This window comes from Myotis lucifugus, unplaced genomic scaffold (assembly GCF_000147115.1).
Source record: "Myotis lucifugus unplaced genomic scaffold, Myoluc2.0 scaffold_194, whole genome shotgun sequence".
NCBI classification, from domain to species: domain Eukaryota; kingdom Metazoa; phylum Chordata; class Mammalia; order Chiroptera; family Vespertilionidae; genus Myotis; species Myotis lucifugus.
Genome location: NW_005871242.1, coordinates 423682 through 435804, shown reverse-complemented (window position 1 = coordinate 435804; position 12123 = coordinate 423682). Strand labels below are relative to the sequence as shown.

At 41.5% G+C, this 12123-nt stretch overlaps 1 protein-coding gene and 1 pseudogene across 3 annotated transcripts in view; both read left to right on the top strand.

Annotated features, from left to right (window-relative positions):
- The window catches only part of PSD3 (pleckstrin and Sec7 domain containing 3), a 414114-nt gene that overhangs the window by 197497 nt on the left and 204494 nt on the right, over positions 1 to 12123 (top strand). The window contains exon 1 of one of the 3 annotated variants that reach the window (XM_006097020.3): positions 10035 to 10131. The exons of the other annotated variants lie outside the window; for them this stretch is intronic. Within the exon in view, the coding sequence (XP_006097082.1) occupies positions 10079 to 10131 (53 nt within the window). The 5' untranslated portion in view covers positions 10035 to 10078. Of the gene's footprint in view, positions 1 to 10034; positions 10132 to 12123 lie in introns of those variants that run through there. 3 annotated transcript variants of the gene reach the window in all.
- On the top strand, positions 8326 to 9026 carry LOC102422505 (annotated as a pseudogene).

Here is a 12123-nt window from a genome sequence, read left to right as displayed (position 1 = left end):
ATTGATCGGCTGCCTCCTGCATACCCGCTACTGGGGATCGAGCCAGCAACCTGAGTATGTGCCCTTGACCAGAATCGAACCTGGGACTCTTCAGTCCATAGGCCGATGCTCTATCCACTGAGCCAAACTGAGTAGGACCCAAAATGGATGTTTTAGATATGATCCATTGGAGTTTATAATCAAGGAGACCAAGCAGAACTTGAACACATCTTTTTACCTTTGCCACTTGTGGAATCTAGAGTTCAGAGGGTCCAGAGGGCTCATTCATTCAATAGAAAAGTACTAAGGTTTGGTGTCTCCAGAGCTTTCTTGGGGGAAAAAATGGTTGTGCTTCTTGCCCATCAGGTTCTGTGAGATGCTAGTCTTTTAAAGACTTGTTTTAAAATTATGATAAAAATTTACCTCAAACTTTAGAGCATCTTTTCATTAATCTCACATGCATTATTTCATTTCCAGACAGACCTAAAGAAATATCCCATTAGAGGCACGACAGAAGTGCTCTGCGGCTGCAAGTCTAGTCAGTCATGGGTTTGGGTAGGCTGTGGAGAAGCGTTTGAAATGAGCCTGAGGAGTGAGTGGATTTCCATGTGCTGGAAAGGAGGAAGGACACATGAGGCCGAGGGAGCAATAACCTGAGCAAAGGGGCTGCGTGGTGGACAGGGAAAGATGCAGTGGAAGTGAGCTGGAGACTTGATCACCCAGTGATAAGAACAGTGTGCTAGGAACAGTGAGGTGAACCCCCTGCTAGGAGATGTGGCAGTATTCTGTAGGCCTAGGTCTGTTTGAGTCTCCTAACCCTTACCTTTTTTTTTCTTAGTGATTTTTCCCTTTCAGTTTTGAGTTCTCTATTAGTGCAATGGGTTGTTTACTATGCAAAGTCCTCCAGGATTGAAGACAGATGTGGTTCAGTTCCAGCTTTGTATCTACATAGCTTTGTGTCTTCGGGAAAGTCAGTCTTTCTGAGCCTCACTTTTTTCTCCCATTAAGTTTAGAGTGCTTTTCAGGCCTTATCCCGAGTATTAGGAGACATTTGTGAGCGTGTGTGTGTGCGTGTGTGTTTGTGTGTAATTTAGTATAAAGCATTACCTGTAACTGTAAGGGGAAAGAGCAGGTAGTGGTGTCCTTATCTATAATAATAAAAGCGTAATATGCAAATTGACCGAACAGCAGAACAACCATCCGGATGACCACACCATGACACGCACTGGCGCCGGGCCAGCCACAGTGGGTGTGATGCGACTGTTGGGGGAGGGGGTCTGCCATTGCCCCACAGTCGCCTCACAGAGGGAGGTCCAGGCCACTGGCTGGCGGGGCGATAAATCAAGGGGGAAGGGGAAGGGTGGTGGCAGACACAGGCAGCGCCAGGCCAAGGCAGGTGCAGGCAGGGGGTGGGGCCGGCTGCCAGCAGTTGGGGGAAGCCCGGGTCCCGGGTGCCGGCAGCTGGAGGGAAGTCGGTGCCGGTAGCTGAGGGAAGGAAGGCCTACCCTTGCATGAATTTCATGCATCAGGCCTCTAGTTTATAATAATGAGCTTTCCCAAACTTTGGCAAGTTCTAAATGTTATCCATGGGAGTTATTTCTGTAAGTATTTTGGTTGCTGTGAAGTGACTAGCATGTGACAATGCTGTGATAAGGTGCAGAAACGTCATCTATTGGGGACTTGGAGCTGGTGGCATTGCAGCAAATTGTGGACTTTAGAATCCCATGGGGCAGGACCACAAAGCCAGGAGGACAGGACTTTTAACACCTCTGGTTGATAGAGGGGAGGGGAGAAGTCACACATTTGCTATTATAGCTACTTGACTTGTACTTTCTTCTTTTTATTTTAAGTGGTGGGGTAAAGATCTTTTAATAGGACTGATGCGATTGACTAAAAGTATGTTTAGGTTTTATTAGCTCTAATTCCAAGGATAGGAATTCAGATTGTGACAGTAAGATTGTCTAGGTGATTTGATTATAGTTGAAGGAGAAATTGGAAAATGAATTTTAGGAATGGCAGCGAAGTGAAATCTGTTTTCTACAGACCCCGAAGGAAGGAGCGTATCGTGGAAGTCCCAGATTGGTAGGTTTTTCTTTTTTTAGCTTCTTGGGTGATTTTCTAGCTATTGGCTTGGTTAGTGTTTTCTTTTCATTGCCCTTTCTTCCTTCCCCTCCCTCCTTTTCTTGCTGCTTTATAAGACCAGAGTGATATTACTTACACATTTCAGAAATAAAAATAAAGAATAAAGCTTAAATAACAATTTTATAGAGCTGATTGACTGGGTTGATTCATCACTTTTGAGTGCATTTATATGCTAGGATAGGAGTTAAGTGGTCATATAATTTGTAGAGTATCTATTGCTCTTTAGGTTGGTCCACGTTTGTACATTCCCTCACGAGCCAATCCTTAATGAATTTCTGTGCCCGCCTTCTTCCTACTTTTGCTGCCCAGCTTCTGGCGGCCAGTGAATATATGGTATACCAATACTAATCCAACCCAGCAAAAATGTGGACCACAGAAATTTTATTTCTCCATAAAATTATTTATTGCGTTTTAAAATGTGTGGAACACCCATTAATATGAATAATTAGAAGATGGTTTAAGATCCAGTTGAAAGTAGTTCAGTACTTCATATTTTTAAAATTGAAACTGACCATTTTTTCCCTTAGGGTGTGATGGGGCAGAATGTGGGATTTTAAAACCATTATTTTTCAATTAGAACTTTTCCTTAATATGTAACCAATCAGTGATAGAAAACTAATTATTTTTAAGTTTCATATAATTGCATATGAAAAAAGAGAAACCAGAAAAATGTTTTGATAATTATAACAACTAATAATGAAGCATATATTGGGTTTTCATATGGCTGTTTGGGAATTTATTGCTTTTGAATTGACTTTTATTAATGATTGTATTACTGAATGAGCCTCTATAGAGGGATGCACTAGGGAATAATGAGTTAAGCATTATACATAAACAGCCATTGTCATTAGTTTTCTTGTTATATAGGAAGTATATATGAGTATTATTTGTGCTGTTTGTCTTTCTCTTTTTAATTGGTAAGGATTTTAGAGAGAAAAAGCAGAGGAGCTAGTCCAGGCAATTCTGACTTGTAACAATTTGACATTTTTTTTTTTATAAATTTTCTTTGGAGGGATAGACTTGATCTCACTCTGTGGTGTAGTAAATACTCTTCCTAAGTTTAAGTTTGTGATGTATTTCTTTATTGATAATGTTAACACCTCCCTTTAAATGAATTTCTATAAATTAGTTCATTTGAATTTGGATAAGCAGGAAGGGATATCTTGGCCTGGATAAGCATTTGTTTTTCTGGGTAAGATATGGGAGTGTGCGGTCTAATCCAGACCGCTCTGTCTCCAGCAGTGTGTGCAGTGTGTCAGTCACCGTCATTAAAGGACATGGTCAATTTCAGATCGTCCACTCCTTAATTTACAAGGAGATAGTATGCAGTTGCCCCTTTGCTTTATTTCCTTTTGCTAGGGTAGAGAGTGATAAGAGATTTTTAATGCCGCATCAAGGCAGTGAAGTAACATAGCCAGAGGTTGTTTCCATGGAGGATATAAACTCAGAATGCCCACTGACATTTTTAGAGCATTTCAGGAAAACAAGTTAGTCCATGCAAATGATTCATTCTCCCTTTCTTGCCCACTGAATTGGGATTCACGGATCCCAGTTTCCACGAAGAAGCTTCTGTGCAGATCATGAAGCTGCACAAGATTTTGTGTCATTTTTTCTCTTTATTCCCAAACTGGACATCCAGTAACAATTGCTTTGCAAAGGAGTCATCTGAAATGTTTATGATGTGGACGTACTGAAGCTGACTTGGTAATATTGCAGATATTACATTTTCATATGAGAGCTGGCCCAGAAAAGCTGCAATTTAGTGTCAAAAACCAAAACAAACCCAAAAGGCAAAAACATGACAACCTGCATCAGCTGGCTCATGCCTCCAGAGGAGTATGAACCTCTGGAATGAAGAGTTTGCTTGTTTACTGGAAATCTGTGCTTTTAAGGCAATCTGTACTTTATTCACTGGTGCATTTGGTCAATTTCTGTGCCACTGCCTGCACGCTGGTGCCCTCTTCTGGAATCATGAATGCAGGGCTGAGCAAAATGGAGGTGCTTTGAAAGGTAGGCTGAGGAGACAGAACCTCTGGATGGCACTTCTTAAAATTCTTCGTTGGCAACGATTGAATTTTGGCCTCTGTGTTAACCAGAGAAATAGCTATTAGGAATTTTGACTATTAGGTATTGTTTTTTTTTGAAAGGCCCTAAAATCACGTATAAGAAAGATGAAGTCTCTTCTAGAGAAAATGTATTCTGTATGTGTCAAAAATGGGTTCATTTGGGGCAATTTAAGTCAGTATTAATTTCTACTGGGCGCTTACTAACACTTGTATACAATATAAATAGCAGTTTCCATTAAATAAAATACTGTCAGATGTCATTATCTCACGCAGTTATGCAAATAACCAAGCAATTTGAATCTTTTTTTAAAAACATATTTCTTTATTGATTTCAGAGAGGAAGGGAGAAAGAGAGAGAGATAGAAACATCAATGATGAGAGAGAATCATTGATTGGCTGCGTCCTGCACACCCCCTACTGGGGAACGAGCCCGCAACCCAGGCATGTGCCCTTGGCCGGAATCGAACCTGGGACTTCAGTCTGCAGGCTGATGCTCTATCCACTGAGCCAAGCCGGCTAGGGCGCAATTTGAATCTTAATGATGTAGGGGTAGGACTAGGGATGAAAATGGATCTGGTGATGGGAGCTGACAGTACACTGAGCATTTACATGGAACTTCTCACTTAATCTTCACAACAGCATGGGGGTTGGTCTGTTATCTCCATTTCATAGATGGGAAAACTAAGGCTCACAGAGAAGAATGAACTTACCCAAAGTCTCACAAATGGTGACTGATGGAACCAATGTTTGAACCTTAGCGGTTCACTTGGATGGAACTTGCTTTTAGCAGCTTCTAAATTAATAATTGTTACTCATTGGCAAATTGAACACTTGCAACTAGAATCCCATTAATAAATGATGGGAGACCTCCTGATTCTATAATGCAATCGTGTTCAGATGAATGCAGTACCAGGTATTTCTGTTTTGGCACATTTCAGGATTCCTTGGTCATATGGCACACTACAGCCTCTCCCAGGGGATCCTACCCCCAATGTGGGGGGACGACTATTCCTGTACTGAGTTTCCACAGGGAGGGGATGGTTGCTGTGGCTACCAGACAGCTTGCCTGGACATCCTGTGGACACCCTAAACTTCTCATGTCTTCGAACCAAACTCATGGCCTTTTCTCCTTCTGTCTCCTGTTCCTCTGCATATGGACACACACGCTGTTATATACCTCTCTCTTCCTCTTGTATTCATTACCTTTGTTGGGGCATCACATTCTGCCCAGCTTCTAAGTCAGAGTTAGCCTCTGCCCTCTCTGTGAACACCACTCAACACACATCCCAAATCACCCATTAGGTTCTTTCATTTTACTTTCTAAATATCTTTCAGAGCAGACTTTTATATATATATATTTGCATGAACTTACTTTCAGTTTAGTTTCTTGTCTCTTGACCAGTCTGTTTTGAGAACTTTCCTAGGTGATTTCTTGGCCTTCAATTTTGTCTCCCTGCTCTTTTTCCTCCATGCTGTAAGCAAAAGTGATCTTCCCCAAATCCAAGTCTGATTCCTTACCTTTTCCCCAGGATAGGCCTAGAGTGGTTCCTCATGCCGTGCAGTGGTGACTCGAGTCCTGACATTATCTCAGAATCATCTTGGACCTTAAAAAGAAAAGTGCTGAGGCCACGTCAGGCCAGCAGAGTGGGAATTCCCTGGAGTGGGGCCCTGGCACATGTCATGTCTGGAATGTTCACATACCCTCCTATCAGGCTGTCTACTTGGATATCTAATAGTCATCTCAAAGTTAACATGTTTAAATGGAGCTTCTTTCTCTCAAAACTTGTGCCAACTTTGACCTTCCCCATCTAAGTTGATGGCAACTGTGCCTTTCAATTTCTTCAGACCTCCCATGACCACTTTATATATAAAAAAAGTCACTCACCCCAAAACTGGGAATTCTAATCTCTTCTTTCTTTGCTCTTTTTTTCCCCCATAGCAATTGTCACCTTAGCACAGGGGTGGGGGACCTTATTTGCTAAGAGCCATTTGGATATTTATAACATCATTAATGGGCCTTATAAAATTATCAACTTAAAAATTACCCTGCTATATTTGGTCACACATTTAATTAACTCACCCCTAATGCGTTGGCAGGGCCAGACCAAATGATTTCACAGGCCTTATACAGCCTGTGGGCCGGAAGTTCCCACCCCTGTTCAAGCATATTATATGCTCATTGATTATGTCTGTAGTTTATTTTTAGCTCCCCTCAATAGAAGGATGTGTTTGTTTTGTCTTTTTTGTCCTTTCGTTTTGTTTACTGAAGTATTCCAAACACCTAAAGCATTGCTTGGCACATGCTAGGGAATTTGTTAATATTTGTTGAATCATACCAGAGAATGACTAGCAATAGTAAAATGAATATAGAGGGTTTAAAGGACTTGAGTACTGGAGTCCCACTGCCCATGTCCAGCCCTGTGCCCCAGCTTCCATCTGTGAAATGGGTCTACCATTTCGTAAGGTTGAGGATCAAATGAGACAATCCCTACGAAACACTTGTCTGGTGGCTGGCACATGGTTACTTATGTTAGATGCTGTCGGGTGAATGCTAATACTGGAGGTGTTGTAGTTGTTCTGAATCATTTCTCATTGACGTTTCCTTCAACATTGGATTATGTACATCTCTGCAATGCCAGAGGAATGAACACCATAAATAATGATAGCCAATAAGATTTCCTTTCTTAGTGACAATTTATGCCTCCAGGTTTTAAGTGTATCTTTCATATGATGTTACTTAGACCTCTTCTTGACTTTCATTCTGGCCACGAAAGCTGTGCATTTGACCCAGCTTTCACGAGTCTGTTGGTCCCAGACTCTGTGTCTGTATCTTCTGCCTGAAGCATGACAACAGGGTCGTATTGCTCTCTCTGGTCTTTTTATCCCACTTGCAAGTGAGGTCATTTCTTTCCACTCTTGGGGATTCCTCTGCATTGCCTTTGCCATGCTTATACAGGGTGGGGCCAGCGTAAGTTTATAGCTGTTCATCTGGAAAGTAATACAATAATTAACAAATAATAGTACAAGAATAAACTGTGTTTGGTGTATTCCCAACTGTAAACTACTTTTGTTCTACCCTGTGTATAAAATTTAACAAGGCGGCTGTTTGTTGTTGTTTTGTATGTTGTTTTGTATGTATATCCCAGGACATATTTTATAAATGCAGGAGGAAAAACGTTGACACCTTAGCCTAGTTTATTTATTCTAGTTTTAATACCACAATTAAATAATTTAAAGATTTTTTTCAAAATTTAAATTCAAAATAAATAGGAAATAAGATAATATAGTTAGTGCCCTCTGCTGATGTCGGTTTCTAGAATGTTCCCCGGGATTAATTATAATGAATTAGAAGTTTGTGCTGCATGTCATTGATAGCAGAACATAGAGGACATGGAGACAGATCATTGCCCAGTTCTTGCATTTTTTGACAGATATTGAATAACTTCGATCTACTCTTGTGATGTGGATACAAAATGAAATTCAAGGTAGTGGTAGATGAGAGATGGGTTTTTAAAAGGAAGAGCTATAATAAAAGTATATACCAGAATCTTGTGCTCTGAAAATGCAGTGAGGGGAGTTGGAGCATGATTCTTAGAAAAGTAGTTATTTCACCTGGACTTGCATAGGATCAGTAAGAATTTGCAGAATTTTGGGTAGCCCAGTATTTGGGGGTGGAGGTAACAAGAGTGGCAAAGGGAACAACATGTGAAAGGGGTATAAAAGCACAGGTAATATTTCCGTGTGGCCCAAGTGTGAGGACAGTGGTCCGGTGATAAATCTAAAAGAGGAGGCATGTGATCACATCTGTGGTGACAGTATGCAGGTTGGGGGGAAAGGCTGAGCATACAGAGAAAAGAGGGTAGGGTCTTCCTTTTGTATGTAGAGAAGAATTGGTGGGTCCTAGGCAAGTGAGAGACGGTCTTGATAAAACTATAGAAAACTAGTAGGAGTAAAAATGTAATCACAGAAGCAAGTCAAAACAAACCTGGAGGTGTGGCGGAAGTGCCCAAAGGGCCTGGGGGCAGGTGCAGCCTCCTCTGCTCACAAATTGATTGACAGGTGTGGTGACCAGAGGCGCCAGATTCCAGGCCCTGTCCCCCGAGCTCAGCCCTCAGATGGCCCACTGCCTAGAGCCTGCATGCTCCGTGGGGCACCCCAGGACCAGGAGCTGGGGGGTCCCAGGGCTCTGGGGCAGGGGTCCCGGGGTGCCCCTCCTTCCTCGGGACCTGTCGTTCCAGTCCTCATCTTTCCCCCGGATCTAGTGTTCAGGGCGGAACAACGGAGCGCACCCCAGCAGCTGCTGACCCTCTGTAACCCCATGGGAGAGTCCTGTGCACAGCACCTGCCGAGTACACAGTGTTTGACGCAGAAGGATATGTGAAGCCTCAGTCCTGCGTTGACATTGTGATTCACCACCTGGCCCCGTGTGCCAGCCACTGTATGTCCAGGACCACTTCCGCATTGAGCTGTCTGAGGAGGGAGCTGAGGCTGAGTGTTGGGGTGCAAGGACTTCACCTCGGTTTTGAGGGCCCCAGCCTACCGAACTTCAGGGACATCCTGACCTAACGTCCCTCCTGGGCCTCCTTTCTGGACAGCACCACCCATGACCAGACACCTACCTGAGAAATCCCGCCCACAGCTGGCTACCAGCTCCTTCCTCCTGCTCTTGCTGACTGGCATAGTCTCGGTGGCCTTCCTGCTGCTCCCACTCTAGGATGAACTGGGTAGCCAGTTGCCCCAAATCCTGCATGTCTCCCTGGGACAAAAGTTGGTGGTGGCCTACATCTTGGGCCTCCTTACCATGGTCTTTCTCCATACCTGAGTCCCCTCCCCGGCAGGGATGTGGACCTGAGACAGCCACTGTGATGCTCATACCTTGCCTCAACTCCTACTCCCTTCTTCTTCCTGCCACCCCCTCCACCCTTGACAAAAAAAAACAAACACAGGGATTTGTATTCATTTTCCAAGTCGAATAAAATAAATTTGCAAAATTAAACTGAAAAAAGAAAACCCACAAAAAAACACACACAAATCTGGGAGGTAGCGTGATTGTGAAAAGCACTACCAATTCAGTCAGAGAACACCATTATTGAAATTCTTCAAATAAAGCTGAGGAGAGCAAACATTTCAGGAGATAGAGTCCAGTTAAATCTGAATTTCTAGATAAACAAGGAATAATATTTTAGTGTTCAGAATGCCCATACAATATTTGAAATGTACTGAAAATTGTTTTTTTATCTGAAATTTAGATTTAGGTGGGTGTCCTATTATTTTTATTTGAAAAATCTGGTAATCCTAGTATGATAAAAATGAAAAAATAAAAGGTCATGAAAAGGCTTGGTGGTCAGACTCAGTGATCTGATTTTTTGTATAGTGTTACCATGTGTGCTTGGAGGTGTGAGATACAAGCATTTGATAGAACACAGGGAGAATCTTTTGGGAAATGTTTTCTACATTTAAGTCACTGGTAGGGATTTCACCTTATGAGATTATTAAGAAGAAAAATGGAACTATAGAAAAGGGGAAATTGAAAAGCATCTAATATTCAACAGACTAGATGGACAGTGTCTTGTGTATTCCAGGAAACAAAATGGGTGTCATTCTCTCGGAGAGGGACCATCACGCCGCTTGATCCAATGTGAACAAGGCCGGGCTGCCATTGTTGTTTATGTTCTTCATATACAGTGGCCCCTGTGTTCTGGCTCCTGTTTTTATTGAGGCTCTGAAAGCATTACAAAAGCCCCAACAATAAACACTCTGCTGAGAATGTGAGGTCATAGTAATGTGACCTCACAGGGAGCCAGTTCTTTGGAATCCCTAGAAGACCAGCAGACTCTGGAGTTGTGGGCGAATGGATACTGGGAAGGGGCTGAGAAGAGGAAGTATGGCCCATGCGCACCCTGGGCTCCATGATGAGCTTCTCTTGGTGTCTGTCTTATTGCTGGTGAGTTTGTCTTGCCATCTTTTCGGATACATTCTGACTTAAAAGGAGCAATCTCTGTTCTCATTCAAATAATCTGGTAAATTGTGAAGTGGGACAGAATGAAGCCATCTAGGAATGGAGGTATTTAACCTCACTTTATTCTTAATTTTTTATTTTACTAAAATCCAGAGAAATCTGATGCCTACAGATTTTAATATTACCTTCTGGTGAATGTGAGGAAAATGAGAAATAGACTGGACTGGGAAAGCTAGTAGAAAGAGGAGGCAAATGTGAGGAATGAGAAACATGAACAATAGGAATAATTTTGGCTACTACATTTAAAAAAATATGCTCATTAGGATAAGTATCTTGTATTTAAACAAAATATTTGCAGTACGATGTATAAACTACATGTTTGCCTGGAGTGATTAAGTATATGCCGTGAATTTACCCTGAGAAGTGAACAATAAGTACCAGTTTAAGTGAGAAGAAAATTCTTTCTTTGACATTTTCCTGCAACATGATAGTTAATATATAGAGTAAGAGAAGGCATGGGAACACAACTCCAGGGATATTTTTATTTATTTATAAAAATTACTTGATTTTAACTAAAATCATTCTTGGAATAAATATTTTACATTTCACCACTTATGTGAGAAAACACAAAGTTGTCTTTAAAAGAAATTTCTTCTATGAGTTTATTTTTTATAGGTTTTCCATATGTAATAATTAAATATTCATTTTCCGATAAGATAAATTTCACAGAACTGGCTGGGTAATGTCAACTCTCTAGAGCAGTGGTTCTCAACCTTCTGGCCCTTTAAATACAGTTCCTCATGTTGTGACCCAACCATAAAATTATTTTCGTTGCTACTTCATAACTGTCATGTTGCTACTGTTATGAATCGTAATGTAAATATCTGATATGCAGGATGGTCTTAGGCGACCACTGTGAAAGGGTCGTTTGACCGCCAAAGGGGTCGCAACCCACAGGTTGAGAACCGCTGCTCTAGAGGAAGGTTTAGAATGAAAAAATATTTAAATGTATTTGCATGAAGGTTTCACCATGATGAAGCAATTTATTGTCATTTGTAGGTATTTCTGCTGGAAACTTATTTAAGGTGGTTACCGGGCATCCTGGTTCTCCTGGATCAGCTCTAGTTTGTGTCTGTTGTCCTGGAATTGACTACATTTTCACATTTGACTTTGACTTTAAGAAAATGAAGTAATACCATGAATAGTTGCAGTGAAATAAGTCAGCAAGGGTTTGATAAACCCCTACCTTGTATTTCCAGCTTCTCCGAAGTCTCTTCTGGAAGGTGTGATTGGCATGTGCATAGAACAGAATTTTTCTGTGGTTGATTGAGTCTCAGAGACAGTGTGGGGTAACCTTTCTTTTTTTTTTTCCTTCCTGATAGTCCCCTTCAGGACAGCAAGTAGCTGGGAAAGTGAGCTTGGGGAGGGACTGCTGGGGACAGTTAACTCCCTCAGGTCTGGCAGGGTTGGGGGAAGTCAGGGACTTTGCCCCTAGGAGCTACTTGGTGTATCAGCTGGTTGTACAGTAGCCCAACTACATTTCAGTGCTAGTGAAGCTGCCAGGCTAACACTTAGTTGGTGGATTAGTGGAAAATGGGAAATTATAATTTAGATAGAATAGGTGACAAAGTAGAGTTTGAGCAGTTTTTAAAATACTCATCTTTGCTAACGTGATTTTTGTATTTCATTGTGTAAATTTACAATGAATTTCTTTCTATTGGTAATGCTTATTTTACTTGTAATAATTACAATTACATTTTGAATGATTGGTCATCCCTGTTCCCTCTTCAGAGTATCCTGTTTTAGACAATAAATGGTTACTATACTTACTAGTACTATTCAGACCAAGTTAAAGAAGTATGGGATAAGGCAAGGACACCCAAACTACTGTATGGACCTCTTTCAGCCTTGCCTGAAATGGCTCTTAAGTTCTTAAAAGTTGTAAAAAAACAACAGAAACAAAGAATCGTGTGGAAG